This window comes from Rhododendron vialii, chromosome 3a (assembly GCF_030253575.1).
Source record: "Rhododendron vialii isolate Sample 1 chromosome 3a, ASM3025357v1".
NCBI classification, from domain to species: Eukaryota; Viridiplantae; Streptophyta; class Magnoliopsida; order Ericales; family Ericaceae; genus Rhododendron; species Rhododendron vialii.
Genome location: NC_080559.1, coordinates 23,868,682 through 23,885,212, shown reverse-complemented (window position 1 = coordinate 23,885,212; position 16,531 = coordinate 23,868,682). Strand labels below are relative to the sequence as shown.

The following is a 16,531-nucleotide window of genomic DNA, read 5'->3' as shown; positions in this document are numbered from 1 at the left end:
TCTACATATATGTGAGAAGTTTGTGTTTGGTGTTGTGTTTGAATTGTTATATAAGTAGCATTTTTTTAGAGGAATTCATGAAATTAATATAACTTAAGGAAATTCTTTTCTTTTCTTTTTTTCTCAAAAAAATGTATGTTGAGACTGTGAATATGCATCAAGTTTGACCTTCAAACTTATGCGAAACTTAACTATTTCAGGGTATAATTTTTACCACGAGTTAACTTATCTATCTAACTCTCTCAAAGCTCATGACTCGATTATCGCCTCAGCAATTTTCACACAAAAAATTTATTCAATCATAAATTTAAAATATTTAAAATTAATTAAGATACACGAAAATTAGCTAACACACTCAACTATCAACGGCTATTACGTTTCTTCCATCCTGATTACATAAGACACTGGTGTTATTTTAGCAATTTTTGCAATTTTGTTTATCAGAAATTTTAAAAAAGAGAGAGATGAATATTGGGTGAGAGTGTGGTGTCACCCTTGAAGACGGTCCTGTTTAGGTACCTACAGTACCGGATCACACCACCGCCGTCTTCGTTTTTCCCCACTCCCGCCGCGTCTCTCTCTCTCTCTCTCTCTCTCTCTCTTCTATATACACACACCTGAGCTATACATCTACATCCATGGCTGTCCCGGTCGAAGACCAGCAAAAGGAGAAACCGCCAATCATAAGCGAAGAAGATGAAGAACCATCCAACGGCGAGGACGAGGAATCCGAAATCGAAGAAGACGAAGATGAAGAACAAGAAGGAGAAGCAGCCTCGGGAAGAACGCGATTCGACAGGGAGAAAATGGAGAACCTGTTCCGCCGCATATCGACGGAGAGAATACCCCTCCGAGTCCACGACGTGATAATCAAGGGCAACACCAAGACCAAGGACTGGCTCATCGAGTCCGAGGTGGAAGCCCTGAAGAACGCCACTACGGTGCAGGGGCTCCTCCAAGCCGCGAGCGTCGCCAATGCTCGCCTCCAACGCCTCGACGTGTTCGATTCGGTCAACATCACGCTCGATTCAGGCCCGCCGGAGTTGCCGGGGACTTCGAACGTGGTTGTCGAGGTTGTCGAGACCAAAAACCCTCTCACCGGTGACATTGGCATTTTCTCGAAGCCTGAGGTAGTACTCTCTCACATGCTATGTCTGTATACATTGGATTACTTATCAATGATTCATTGCTTTTCCTGTGAATGAATGATGAGATTAGGCTTTGAGAGTTTGTCTTCTTATGGGGATTCTACTTCCAAGCTTGTTTGGAGTTATTGTGTGAAGCACTGAATAGAGTAGTTTGATGGTATGAGAAATTAGGGCTTGTAGATCATTGGGGATACACTTTGCTAATGGTGTCCTTCGGTGACTGAATGAGTTTCTACTTACGAACTTAAGGACCTGAAGTTGCTTAGTTCTGCAAAGAAACTAGCATCTATGCCTGTTCCAGGCTTGCACCATGGTAATGAATGATATTGTTGGCACTTACACGAGTGAGTAAAAGTTTTTTGGTTGACTCGTGCAAGCAGCTACTACTGCGAATCATCCTTTTAAAGCATCTCCAATTTTTCCATTTTGACAAAGCCAATGATAGCAAGGGTCAAATCATGAGAGAGAGAGAGAGAGAGAGAGAGAGAGAGAGAGAGAGAGAGAGAGAGAGAGAGAGAGAGAGAGAGAGAGAGAGAGAGAGAGAGCGAGCGAGCTCATATCATTCAATGCTTAGAAGTTAGAATTGCGGTTATTAGTCGTTTATATGCAGCAAGACTATATCACCGCTTAAATCACTCACTCGTTACATAGGTGACTCGAGGGGTTACTTGACAGTTGGGAACTTAGACACTTAGTTAATCATTATCAGCTAATTCTGTTAGAAGTAACTACTGTGTTATTGCATTTCACCTTAGGAAAATCCTATAATTTGAAAGCAATGGCATAAGCTTTTTCAATGCTATTTGTGGGCCCACTGAGATAGAGGAATAGTTAAAATCATGTGGCTTTGTTCACTTGGGGTTCTCAAAAGTCAAAACCACCCCGTCTCTTAGCACGGTTTTGAATAAGTTCTCTCTCCACTTATTACTCCCATCTCTCTCTCTCTCTCTCTCCCCTCTTATTACCCCAAAACCTCACTCAAAACCTTTATCAAACAACCTCGTCAAGTTTCGGCAATTACAGGTCAAGTACCTCACCGTTGGATAGTTATTTTTGGTTAATCTCTTATCAAGTATTGCCACTGGCAACTCAAATAGTTAACTTTTGGAGATGCTCTTAGATTTTGCAGAAACGAGTGACTGCTGCCCCAGCTGTTTTAAGAATTTTGTTACCTCTATTGGCCTGTAATAGTACTGAGGGGAATACTTGTTCATGACGGATTTTAAAGTGTGGGAGCATGCTTTCCGATTAGATCTTGATTCCTGAATTTGTGATTTCCTGAAAGTTGATGTCTAGTGCATGCTTGCTTATAGAAGTTGCAATAGTTTGTACAATTTTTCTGTGGTGCAAGCTCCCTCATGCAAGTAGCAATGGTAGAGGTGCTGAGAAAATACGAAGAACAGATCTGGATGTCACCATGTCAGTTCCAAGAAAAAGGTGGCTGGTTTTGTTAGTTGTGCCTCATAGTTCTTCGCCTGATATTGGTGAAGATCATCTGGCGTGGAATCCATGTTACACGATGGTATCCAATATGATTAAGACATCAAATGACAAAACTAGATGTGAAAATCAGATTGAACAGTAACTAGTAAGCATTCCTAGACGAGGATTAACTGACCCCCAAATCTCTTTACTGCGTATAGCATGACCTGAAGTTATATTCTCTTCCTAACCAGCACAGTCAGTATGGAGTGACCTGAAAACGATGATAATCGATACTATTAGTAGTCATTCTCCTAGCGTACTTTATAGGATAAATAGTGTATGCTACTTGTTTCATGGATAAGAAGTATTGTATCTACTTGTATTTGTTATGTGGCACTACCCAAAGTAGGCTAGGTGCATTTGGATGGTTATTCTTTGAGTATGGTTTATATCTATGCCAATGTTGCCAACTTTTCCTCAGTAAAGTGATACTTAGAACTCTGTTAGAGGATGCAGTACAAATTGTTATTTTTCATCTATTGCACTGTGGATCAAAGTTGGGAACTGAAATTGTTAGGAAGCTCTACTGCAAAACTGTAACTACATGTTCAAATGACTTTGGTGAAAAATAAGGAGGAGAGCTCAAAGAAGAGTAACATTCCTTCCTGGGATTGACATCTAAATAGTTGGACTGCATATCAGCAGCCATACTCCCAATTTCCCAAAGGTAGAATGAGTGAGAGAACTTGGGAATTGCGCCTATCTGTTTGAACAATGTTGTTATGATAGGATAGGTGAATGGAACTTGCAATTGACCGTTTGAAGCTATAGTCCCAATTCCCAACCATCATGCTATATAATGTAGTTTTTTAATATGTAAATTTTGAGGATGTAAATATGTCATTCTATTGATTTTGCAATATCTGGAGGGGGCCTTTATAACGGAATCACACCCAGGGATTGCCACAAGATACCTTGAGTAAAGAATACATTCTAGAGTCGACCTCCTCACGTTCAGCCAAAAAGGATAATATCCACATTCTATCTAACTCTTGCAATTTTTAATGGAGCAGTAAATAACCTCTCGGCAGTTTCTTTTTTATTCCCATCGATTCTTTATGTTCGTTTTGTCCTGAAAATGGCATGTTTCTCTCTTTGCTAGGTGCATTTCATTGTGCTATTTGATGTACAGTTTCAACAACTACATTGTCTTTTATGCTGTGAAATGCTCTTGTAGGCTAGATCCTGGTCTGTTGAAGGATCTTTGAAGCTGAAAAACTTGTTGGGATACGGGGACCTCTGGGACGGTTCTTTATCTTACGGTTGGGACCAAACGTCTGAGGTTAGTGCTGGGGTGTCCATGCCAAGATTCAGACGATGGGCAACTCCAATGCAAGCTCGTGTATCTCTTCTTTCCCAAGACTGGCTGAAGTTTTCTTCTTACAAAGAACGAGCTTCGAATCTATCTCTCGGCCTAATCTCATCCAAGAATCATGACTTGGCTTACAACCTTTCTTGGCGTGCCATAACGGATCCATCTCAAATGGCATCTAGGTCGGTAAGGAGGCAGCTCGGACATGGATTACTCTCAACTTTAAAGTACACGTTTAAGGTTGACAAGAGAAATTCACCTTTGAGACCAACTCAAGGGTATGCTCTTGTTTCTACCTCTCAAATCAGTGGTCTGTACCCTGATCACCGGAGCATACGGTTTTTGCGGCAGGTTTGTTACCTTTAAGTCGAGTTCCTTTATTTCTGGTCTCCCTGCCCAATATAATCAAACTTTTGTTGCAGTTGCATCAACTTATGTGCTGCTGCCTTGTTGAATGTTGACTTATTACCATAAGGAAACTATGATCACACAATCACTATAATAGTTTTAATGTAGCTGAGACTTGCTGCGTAAATCACACAATCTTATGATTGGATTACTAAAAAACTAGGCTGGTAGCTTTTCACCATCAATTGTCCTTATGGTCCCTGGTTCCTGAAAGTGTGGCCTCATATTAGAATACCTCATTGAGGGCCTGTTTGTTAGTTGGACTAAGTGGTTCGATAGATATGGACGAACTAATCCGGTTTTTGGTAGGCGCACATACTACTATTTATTCCCGCGGACTATATAGTTCCTCTGCAGCTGACTATTTATGGCCACACCGAACCGTGCCCATAATTAGTCCCCCCTTCCCTAGTTACCCAATTATCCCTCCTCACCTTCAAACTTGGGCATGAACAGGAATTTTGAAAGGCAAGCAAGTAACTTGTTACCTTTTTTTCCCATCATCTACCCAATCTTATTCATCCATACAAATTACAAACTACCAACCAAACCAAGTATAAAATAATCTACCCTTCTTAATTAATCCCCCTTCTAACGTATCCTCATTTGATCCGCCCTTCTCATTTAATTCCCAAAGATAGTCCGCTAGCAAACGGGCTCTGAAGGCATTGTTGTACTTCTACATAAAAGTAGTGAAGAAGCATCCATTTGCGAGCCCTTTCATGTCGATTCTTGTCTTCTTAACTCAAAGTTTGACTTCTTCGTTGAAGTCATAGATGTGTTAGAGTCAATTACTCTTGCTCGTTTTTTTTTTGGGCAAATTTTCGTAGTAGTCCCTCTAGTTTTACGGTTGTCTCAATTTCGTCCCTCTAGTTCAATTGTCTCAATTTCATCCCTGTAGTTTGTTTTACGTTCCAAATTGGTAAAATCGTTAACACCGTTAATGAAACTAACGGAAAAATATGATTAAAAAATTAAGTGCTCCAATTTTAAATCCGGTTGAACTAGTGCGAAGATCTTATTTGTTTGATCATTTTATCCTTGATGGTCGTAATGAATTTTTGGCTCGTAATGAATTTTTGGCTCTAAGGCCTTTTAACGAGCACCCGAAGACTCCTTATTTAGTTTCAGGGCTCTCTTAGGGTGCTCATTGAAAGGCCTTAGAGCCAAAAATCCATTATGATCATTTAAGATAAAATGATCAGAAAAATAAGATCTTCGCACCGGTTCAAACAGATTAAAAATTGGAACACTTAATTTTTTAACTATATTTTTTAATATATAAACGGTGTAAAAATTAAATGTTCCAATTTTCAATCGGTTTGAACCGGTGCGAAGATCTTATTTTTCTGATCATTTTTTCTTAAATGGTTATAATAGATTTTTGGCTCTAAGGCCTTTCAATGAGCACCCTAAGAGAGCCCTAAAACTAAATAAGGAGTCTTCGGGTGCTCGTTGAAAGGCCTTAGAGCCAAAAATTCATTACGACCATCTAGGATAAAATGATAAAAAAATAAGATCTTCGCACCGGTTCAACCGGATTGAAAATTGGAGCACTTAAGTTTTTAATCATATTTTTCTGTTAGTTTCATTAACGGTGTTAACGATTTTACCAATTTGAAACGTAAAACAAACTACGGGGACGAAATTGAGACAATTGTAACTAGATGAACGAAATTAAGACAGCTGAAAAACTAGAGGGACGACTACGAAAATTTGCCATTTTTTTTTATCAACAAAAAAAGTTTCCAATTCATTAAGAGTATGAAAACCTGTAACAATACAATGGGAGTAGAGATGCATTGAGCTCCTTCGTCTTGCGAAATCTAAACCTATCTTTTCACCTCTTGATTTTCGTAAAAAACCTGTTAGCAAGACACCAACAGGACCCAATGGGCCTGGCCCAATCTACCTACTGTTTGAAACCCAAACCCAAATGCCCCGAACCCCAGAAAAACACCCAAATGCCACCAAACTGGGCCAAGCCCAAACTGGCTAGCCCACACCTTAAACGAACAGCCCACACCTAAACCTTACTCCTCCACCGCACGCCGCCGATCCATTGATTGCCGCCGACGCATCTTCACCTCTGCTCCTTTACTCCTCCTCCTCCGCTCCACGCTGCCGCACCTCCTCCACATCACCACCGCTGCTACAACTCCGCTCCTTTACCGCTGCCACTACGTCTCCACTGCTCCTCCGCCTCCAAAATGCCATCGTATTCCTCGCGTACACCACTGCTACTCCTCCGCTTCATCACCGCTGCCTCTGCTGCTTGCCGCCGCTGCCGCTCTACATCATCACTGCTGCTGCTCCTCCGCATCATCTCCGCTACATGTCTCCGCATCACCGCTGCCCCTTTGCCTCCACTGCCTCTCCGTCTCCAAACGCCTCCCATCAGAACCCCTACATCCAACACACCACCGCACACCATCAGATGGAAAGCCTTCACCGTTAGGCATCGCCGGAGCCACCCATCAGTGACCACCAGCGGCTTTCACATCACCGCTGCCGATGACAACACCGCCGCCGCTTCACCCCGCCGATCGTTGACTACCCCGCTGTTAAGCACAACCGATGCCACCCAACAGCAGCAACCGGCGGTAAACCAAACCAAGCTCAGCGTCGGAGATCAGAAATCCCAGACGATGTCGAGATCTGCAGGAGCCCCACTGCCTCCTTCAAAAAACACCACCAAACAGGGCCAAAATGGAGTATTTAGGGTTTAGGTTCAAAACTTATTAGCAAGAAAATGAAAGAGGCGCCCAGGGGGGAGGAGGAGAGGAGGCAGTGCCTCCCCCGGGCAGGAAACCCTACAGATTTGAAACGAGGGAGAGAGAGAGAGAGAGAGAGAGAGAGAGAGAGAGAGAGAGAGAGAGAGAGAGAGAGAGAGAGAGTTCCACTGCATATGTTGAATGGAAACTATGATATCAATTACTCTTGCTCGTTGCAACCCCTAGTTTCTGGAGATTGATTTATTTGTTCATGGACCCCATTGTTGGCTCACTTGGTTCTTTTGTTATGTTATTATTTCGTTTAATTTTCTGAAAATCACTTTTTATGTGTCAATATGTTCTTTTGGAATTGTATTTAATTTTGGTTGGCCAACAAAAATTGTGACCAAGATCGTGGCTATTTAATGATGCATTTGGCCAACATAACGAATCAATTGGCAATGTGCCCTTACTTAACCTTGCTTTTTTCATATCCATCTGCGTCTATGCTGCCACTGATCTTTATGTGTTACGTGATTTTGGGCTTTCTCAACAGGAGTTTGATCTTCGTTATGCTTTTCCCTTGGGTTTTTATCATGCTGCTCTAAACTTTGGTGTCTCCACTGGTGTTATATTTCCATGGGGAAGTGGATTCTTGAGCAAGCTGTCATACCTACCTGAGAGATTCTTCTTGGGTGGCAATTCTTCCCCAGTTTGCACATTGGGAGGCCCGACAACGCTATTGGGTTTCAAGTCAAGGGGTCTGGGCCCTACTGAGCCGAGGAGACAAATCAGAACAAACTCCAATGGTGAAAGTTCTGACACTGATTCTGGAAGGGATTATGTTGGAGGAGACCTTGCTCTAACTGCTTTTGCAGACCTTTCTTTTGATCTTCCGTTGAGGGTATTCCGAGAAGCTGGAATTCATGGACATTTTTTTGCTTGTGCTGGAAACGTAACCAAATTAACAGAGAATGCATATCGAGAATTTTCTTTCCAGAAATTTCGCGAGTCTTTTCGAAGCTCTGCAGGAGCTGGGATCATTGTACCCACTAGACTATTTCGTATGGAGGTCAGTTTCTTTCCTGAGATCTGTTTTCAAACTGAGCATCAGGGGACCCTTGTGATGGAGGAGAAAGTACATGGAAATATACTCTTTTCCATCCCAATGTGTGTATGCTTATCAAAAACTACTTTTCTGTTTGTTGTTCGTGACAATATAACTGACCCTTCAGGATATTTTATAGGAGCAGGAAAATATTTTGTGATGTCACTCACACCTGGGTTTTGAAGGCAATGTCTTGAGTTTTTATCTTTTTACCCAGTACATTTCCTGTGTTCAGTGATGCCTGTATGACCTTGATGTATCCTTGGAAGCAGCTTGATTGAAGTATTTTTGTGACGTTAAATACTTGAATGTGTTTCCTCTTTCCATGCAGCAGTTTTAACCTTCAAAATTGCTCGTTGTCATTTACCTTGGATTTTTTTTTGATGGTAAAATATTGAATATGAACCCTTTGTTAGTCTGTCACATGGTGTAGAAGTAACTAGACTACAGACTTTAGGTGTTTCCATTAAAAGGATCAAATAGTTTGGCTAGAATTTTCCAATACTCGCCACATTAGTATTGAGTGTTGCACAAATTTGCAGCATTGGTTTAAGAGAACAATATACGTCAAATGTTGTTGAAACAGATCGAGAGGCTCCTTTTAAGGCCCTTATGAGAACTTGTGTGGATGAGAGATCCTTTGGACTTTAATTACTAGTATATGGATCAGTTACGATGTTACCCTTGTTACATTGACATGGAAGTGACTTTTCCCTGAATACTTTGTTTTGCCGTTGAGCTAACAGAATTCATAGCTAATCCCATGTAACCTCACTATAGCCTTGGTTTTATTGTCAGGTTAACTACTGTTACGTACTAAAACAACTTGAGCATGACCGTGGGAAGACAGGTGTGCAGTTTAGCTTCTCTTCACCGTTGTAAGATTTTGAGGTGGATTTTCCGTGTTTGATTTCCAGCAGGATTGAGCAAATAGCGGCTGCCTGTGCGTTCAGGTTTATTCAAGTGTTATCGGACCATTTGAGAACTTTGTTTCTTCTCCAAGCTTCTCAAGTTAGATTGCTCCTTGGTTTTTGTAGCTTCTAGTGAAGCGCGGATACAGTATAGACATGTTTATCCTTCGCCGCAAATTCGTGGCAGAAACGATTGAGTAGTCCAACTTCCAAACAGTTCAAGGTTTTTAACTCTACCCTGTTTATACAGTGGGTTGTGGTAAAACTCTCAGGAAATTGTTTTTGTTGACAATTGTTTTTTTTTTTTGATCTTTTTGTTGACAATTGTTTGGTTTAGAATTCTGTGTCACATTTTCATTTCTTAAATTTAGAGAATAAATGGCATAACTTCTTTTTGTTCTCATTTGCTGCTGTTTTCGTCTCTTTTCATGGTATCACTCCTTTTGTGGAGATTTACTTATTGGTCTCTGAAATGAGTGATCAGACTGCATTTCTTTCCCTTGATTATGGTTTCCAGGATTCAGCTTCACAGTTTGAATGCTTGTTTGTCTCCTCGCCGATGGTTTTTCCTTTTTTTTTTTTAATCAGTCCTAGTTGTTTTAGGACGGTTATCTAATGATAGTATGCGTGTTATGTTCATAGGAGGGAAAGTGAGTTTCCTGTTTGTTTGGGATGGAAATGAAGTAAATTCCGTCGAGATGATTTCACTTTCCAAGTTCAGTTTGAGGTTTTTCTGGTAGGCCATGTTCAAGTCGTTCAACTGGAGTGAAAACTGAACTTATTTGTTTGGCCGTTGGAAATCTTCTGTGTAGCTGTGACATGTTGTCCATTTGTTTCATATGCTTCCTTTTTTGTACTGCCCAGTCTCTTCTGGCTTTTTATCACATTTATGTGCTAGGCATAGGCTTGGTTCAACTCCTTCATTTAGTCCTCCCAGAATATGAAGAACATATCTGGATTTTACCATCTATGTCTTCAAAATTGTTGTCTCCATGTTCTAACTGCACTTCTATCTCAATTTTTTTTTTTTTACTTTGAGTTCTCAATCATGTGGTTTTGGCTATTGTGCGTTTGAGAGTGCCGTGAGGCAGATAAGCATAACTACCATGCCCGTTTCCAGATCGCGTACGGGAACGATAAGACCCTCAATCATAGAAGCATTTATCATCAGAAAATGCTTGCTAGAATTTTCCAGGGAATTGGTAGAAAGAAATTTCAGTTTGACACGAAAGACCCTTATTTTCAAAATTTCAAGTAGCTAGTTGTTTTTTTCCGTTGATCGGCAAGTAGCTTGGTATTTGGACAAGCTTATGTACACCTCGACCGGATGTAATGAATCTATTATTTTCACTCTTTTGGACTCTATTTGCACCCAAAAGTATCTCCTGCCCCTATTTCTTCTGACAACCGTTTAAAATTTGTAGTCTAATCCAATACTACCCTTCATCTTTAACTATAACTCGCCGTTCTAAGAATGAAATAAAATAAAAATCTTTCCTCTAGAACTAGTACTTTTTGGTTTCCTTCCTCAATACCGTGTAACCCTGTTAGCTTTCGATCTAAGAACATTCACATAGTAATCAAAATTGGATAATCAAAAATTGTCACATCATTTTTTAATTATCCATTTAGAGGTTGTTAAAGTTAGCAATGTTAAGTTTCACATTGTTTACTTTTTGCCCATAATCAAAATGGGTTGGCAAAAATTTAAATCTAATGGTCAATTTTTTTCTTCTCAATCTAATAGTCTACATTAAATGACATTCTAGAAAAATAAGTGAGTTGAGAGCAATTGTCAAGATTCATAAAGTGATCAATATTGTTAAATGCACAACCACTTGCCAAAGTGGAGAGTGAGTTCCACCTACCAATAAAGCATTTGCTTTATAGAGAGCGAGTTTTACTCTCCCGTGATGAGTGTACTTGATTGAGAATATATGAGATCTAATTGATGAGCACCCAATATTGTAGATATTTGGTGCGACCTGTCCTGTTTTATGTTGTTTTATCTTGCGTTTATTTAGCTTTTATAGCGATATTGCACGTAAGGTAGGTTTTTGTGTATTTCAGGTAATTCGTATAAATAAGGCGTGTTTGAACGCCAAGGAATACTCCGGGTGCAACTGAGTGTTCAAGGCCACGTGCCACCTGTGGTGGTGCCCGAAAAGTCATGAAAAGATGGTTTGGAGGTTACTCGGGTCGCCCAAGGGTCAAGGGAATTGAAGGACATGTGAGGATTTTACCAAAGCCATTCATCTTCCGATAAGCTGAGAGTAGAATTGACATAAATTTTGATGTACAAACTACTTTTGATCCAAACCACTTGGGTTAGAAAGTTGACTCGACGAGCTTTCCAACGGTCCAAAGAACACCCAAATCTAAGTTCAGGAGTGTCTGAAGCGAGCCCGCGAGTTGCCCAAAAAATCTGTCAAGCTTGTACCGGTACTGGCCAACTCCCAGTACCGGTACAGGGTGTCCAGAGTTCAGTTTTTCTAGCCCGTTTGAAGGCCTTGTACCGGTACTGAGACATTTCCAGTACCGGTACATCCTGGAAAAATCTGCAGATTTTTGTAACATTTTTCAACCTTCCATTTATGAAAAGTTTCCACTTATGGAATATTTTGGGGACTTTTTGGTCCTTTGTAACTTAACTTTAGAGCCCTATAAATATGCTTGTATGCCTATTATGGAAGATATGAGCCATTAGTTAGATTTAGGCCTAAGTTTTCTTTTTTGCTTTCTAGGGACTCCATTAATGTTCTTCAAGCTTTTCTAGTTATTTTCTTCAAGAACTCAAGTAAGTATTTGTCGTATGTTAATTTCTCGTTTATTAATGTTGTAGCTACACTTTGGATCTTTGCATAAATCAAGTTTATTTACGTTTTCTTCGGTTAAATCTTTCGCTCCATTTTCTTACCATGCCTAGTCTTTTAGCGATGGTTGAATAGTCTTTTGGCTAAGTCTTGGGCTAATCTTTCCCAATGACTTAGGTTGTTGTTTGGTTCTCGAACTCCTGGGCTTAAAATCATGGTTCTCGGAATTAAATTAACCTAGCCATTTTTGTCTAAGCGAGGGGTGTTAACTCCTTGATATGTTATTTAGTCAAGCGGTCTTGGCAAGCGATATACCGAGAGCTTGTGGCCTCCTACGTGTTAGATATATTAGCAAAAATAGGTTGGTTTAGTTTCGTTTAATCACATTTTTTGATAAACATAGTCTTTAAAGCTAAATCTTTCGAGCGTGAGCGCACGATTGTGACTCTCGCTTGAGTTATTATCGAGAACCGATAACGACTTTTGTCAAGGGAAAGACGATTCCTAGACTTGCCTTTTTTTAGTTCATAAAGCACATTTCTAGTCTTTTTCCTTAGTTTTTCCACTTTTAAAGCAAAACCAAGTTGGCCATCTTAAACGCCGAAATCCTTACCAACTACAATTCTATTAAGCTATTTTCGATTCTCTATGGGTACGATTCCGGTCTTATCGGTTATTATGCTATTGACGACCTAGCCCTACGCTTGGGGTTTACAACCTTATTTGAAGGCAAGGTTCCGGAGCTAAGCACCAATAAATTTGGTTATTGGCAAAATGTTGCTAGTTTTGATTATATAAAGGCCAAAATTTGATGAGTTGCTAAGAGGTTACTAAGTTTGGTTATTACAATGTGAGCATTTTTTTAAGTACATATTGTAAACTTTAGCAACTTTTTAGTTTTGATTATTACATTGCCGATGCTCTAACCTTTCCTCACCCTTTACCAACTTTTGAGGGGTCGATCGGTGGTGTGAAGTTGGCGGCCGGTGGTGGCGGTGGAGGGTGGTAGCGCTGTTATTTTTCTGTTTTGGTTTTGTGTTTTTTTCTTGCAGGTGGGGTGTCGTGTTTCGATTGGGTTGCTGGGATGGTAGCGGGGTATGGCGGTGGGGTGGTTATGCTCTTGTAGGTGGGCGGCATCAGGTTTGGCAGACTGGGAGGGTTCGGTGTTGGCAGCTTGGCGGCTGAGCACGACGGTGGTCGTCGCTGGTGTTGGGTGGTGTGGGAGGCTGGATGTTTTGGGTGGATCGATGGGATTTAGATGGGCTCCAGTGGAGGTGGCGGCTGGTGGTGGGCTGTGGTGGTGGTAGTTTTGATCCACCATTGGGGCAACAACAGGGGCTGGTTCCTCGGGTTCCGGTGGCGGTTTTGGACTATCTTGGCGCACGTCTTAGGTCTGCGGCTTGGCAGCAGATGAAGGCGGCGACTTGGGTTTGCTTCTGTTTAGGGGTTGTTTGGCTGGCCTATGTTGTCTATGGTTGTCTATGGGCCGGTTCTCTGGGCTTCATAGTTGTATTTGGGTTACAGGGTACTTGTGGGCCTTTATGTTATATTTTTACCTGTATAGACCTTTTAGGTGTTCTGGGCTAGGCCCACTGGGTATTTTCTTTGTTGGCTTCTTGCCAATGAGGACTTCTCTTTTTTGTCCTCCTCCTTCTCTTCTTTTTAATAATATTCTTCTTCGCCGTTCAAAAAAAAAGTTTACCACCTAATTAAGTCATGACATAATTCGAGCACCAGGGTGAGTGTGAAAACGTTTTTTAGTCACATCTCTAATTACTAAATTTACGAAAGCGAGGATTGAAAGCGATAGCGCCTATTAATAAGCCTTCAAAATGTTCATATACAGGACTGGATGCATAGATGGACAGGTAATCTGCAAGACAAGGAAGTATGATTTCTTTCATTATTGGTTGTTTAGGAGAATAATGACAGAAGCGTTGTGGGTTCAAAAGAATTTTTGAAGCCCATCTTACCACCAACCAGATGCAGTGAGACAAAAATACCACCAACCATGGTGGCGTAAATTCGATCGAGACAAAATTACGGAAATCGCCTTACCGGATGTTGAATAATTACCAGCGGTGACGGAAGATCCGGGGCTGCGGTGGATAGTGGTTGCTTGTGGATCGGTACAGAAAAAACCTTAGGCTAGTTCTAGGTAGAAGAAAGAGGGCATTTTCGGCTTAGGGTAAAAATTCTAAATGGGTATCAAGAGAAATTGGGGTTTTATCGAATTTTTTATTTGGAGATACTAGGCCACACCCTTGTCTGAAAGGTATTGGACATTCACCTTGCACGTTGGAAGGTGGTTTGAAAGGATCTTTTTTGTCAAACCAAAATGCAACTAAAAATAGAAAATTCCACTGTAATTGTCATGCAAAACATGGAATCTATTTGGTAATTTAATCACGTAAAGATGACAAGTTAAGTAATCAATCAATCACACCGGGAGTAATTATAATTAATTCGAAATAATTAGTCTTAATTACTTGTTATTGGCAAAGATCCAACAATATCTTATGGAAAACCAAGTCTAGTCTTAAGTGTAGCCCAGAATAATTCCATTCGATTGCGTGAACACTTGTCTTAGATGATGTACGTACTAGTTCCCCCCCCCCCCATCCATTCTCTTTTCTCCACGTGCATTCTCATACTTTACCATTTACCGGCGAGCAATGCTAGGTATCCAAACAAATTATCTAAAAAGTATTCCGAAAAGGAAAATTAAAGGGTCCAAATTCACTCAAAAGATAATATGGACCATTGATTTCTTTTTTCGTGATATATTTTGGGTATCTAGCATTAATGTTTACGATAACCCGCATAAATTATCAACTTAATACAAAACGGGTCGATTTCAATTACATGGACTATCCCATTGTTTATGGAAAATTCATAGTTTTAGCTATTTAAAATTACATTAACCTATGGTAGGTAACACTTTTTTAACGTACTTATATGATCTTAAGCCTTCGTTTTTTAGTAATTATTATTTTCAAAAAACTTTAATACTCATTCGGTCCTATATATATTGCTGGTCCACTATTAATGTTCTAATTTGTCAATGAGATGCTATTTGTGCATGCCATTTAGGCAGCTACTGTCAATCATTTATGATGGTTATTTTCTTCAAAATGTAGACACCTTTTTTTTTTCTTTTTCTTTTCTTGCCTTTTCAAAGAGGGTAATTAATAACTTGGGACATTTCAAAATAAAATAGTGAACCTGTAATACGAGACGGAGAAAAGATAAATTTGTTTAGTAATATATATTTCAATAACACAATTGCTGTCTTTCATAATTTGAACAACATATAGAGATCGATGGGCCGGTGCAATTTAACCAACCAAATAAAGATGCTATTCTTACTACGTATATATATTAACGCATTTATATATGATGGGCCAATGCAATTTGAACTATCAACCGGGATATAATATGCAGTTTATGCGTGCCTTCTTATGAAGTTCAATAATTTTAATGACACACCCAAATTTACACCCATACTCACATGAGTGGTGGGCCCCATCACTACAAGAAATTACACCATTCCCGACTAAAAGTTTAGTCGGCAAAAGGCCAAATTTAGTCGGCAAAAAAATTTCCCGACTAAAATATTTGGTTGGCGAATTGGTCGGGGAATCACGGTCGGCAAAGGTAATCACCGACTAAAACTAGTTTAGTCGGCAAATGTTGTATTTTTCCGACTAATTATTTAGTCGGCTAATTTTAATTATTGTCGACAAATTATTTAGTTGGCAAAATTATTTAGTCGGTGAATATTTAATACATTGCCGACTAATTATTTAGTCGGAAAATGTTAAATAAATTACCGACTAACAAATTTAGTCGGAAAATGTTTAATCAATTCGGGAAAATATTTAATAAATTACCGACTAATTTAGTCGGAAAATGTTTAATAAATTCGGAAAAATGTTTAATAAATTACCGACTAATTAATTTAGTCGGAAAATGTTTAAGAAATTACCGACTAATTATTTAGTCGGTAAATGTAACATTTATTTTTAGCATTTAACAACTTTTACCAACTAAATATTTAGTCGGCAAATATAATATTACAAATTTTAAAATTAATTCCAAAATCTGCCTAGATTTTTTTTTTGGGTGATTTTTTTTTTTTTTTTGCTCGGCTTTTTGGGTGATTGATTCACAATAAATTAAATTCAACATCTATTCACCAATCTACTGTAATCAAATATTGAAATTCAAGAACAATTCATTTATAACTTCTATAAATAAAAGGTGTTCACCAAATACTTAACAAACGGAATCCAAATTCGTAGAGTACAAAATAACAAAAAGTGTACGTAACATCAAATATATCATATCTAAGCCCTAGAGTGCAAAATATAGAAAAGTTCAACAGCGAGAAAACTAAATTACGGTAAAATCCACGGCAAAAATTCAGCTTCTTCATATAAAGTCTTTAACGAGATGCTGGATACTCCAATATCTGTGGAAAGAACAAAACACAATAATAAGACCCATAATATTGATACAAAACTTGACAAGGGTACATCAAGGGAAGAAAAAAAACCTAACACCATGATATTTTTTTTAAAAGGCAAAAGCAAATTTATTAAGTAACAAGAGACAAGATCCCAGCTATGT

General features: G+C 39.5%; 1 protein-coding gene across 2 annotated transcripts; it reads left to right on the top strand.

Moving 5' to 3' along the window:
* The first annotated feature begins 404 nt into the window (after positions 1-404).
* LOC131320579 (uncharacterized) lies at positions 405-9,489 on the top strand. Of its 2 annotated transcripts, XM_058351315.1 has the most exons (4): positions 406-1,130; positions 3,811-4,296; positions 7,624-8,139; positions 8,974-9,489. In XM_058351315.1, the coding sequence occupies exons 1-4, from the start codon at positions 639-641 to the stop codon at positions 9,055-9,057; spliced, it is 1,578 nt and encodes a 525-aa protein (XP_058207298.1). In that variant the 5' UTR covers positions 406-638; the 3' UTR covers positions 9,058-9,489. The 2 variants fall into 2 exon arrangements, with proteins under 2 accessions (XP_058207297.1, XP_058207298.1); XM_058351314.1 differs by lacking the exon at positions 8,974-9,489 and having other exon boundaries at positions 405-1,130; positions 7,624-8,476.
* The last annotated feature ends 7,042 nt before the right edge of the window (positions 9,490-16,531 follow it).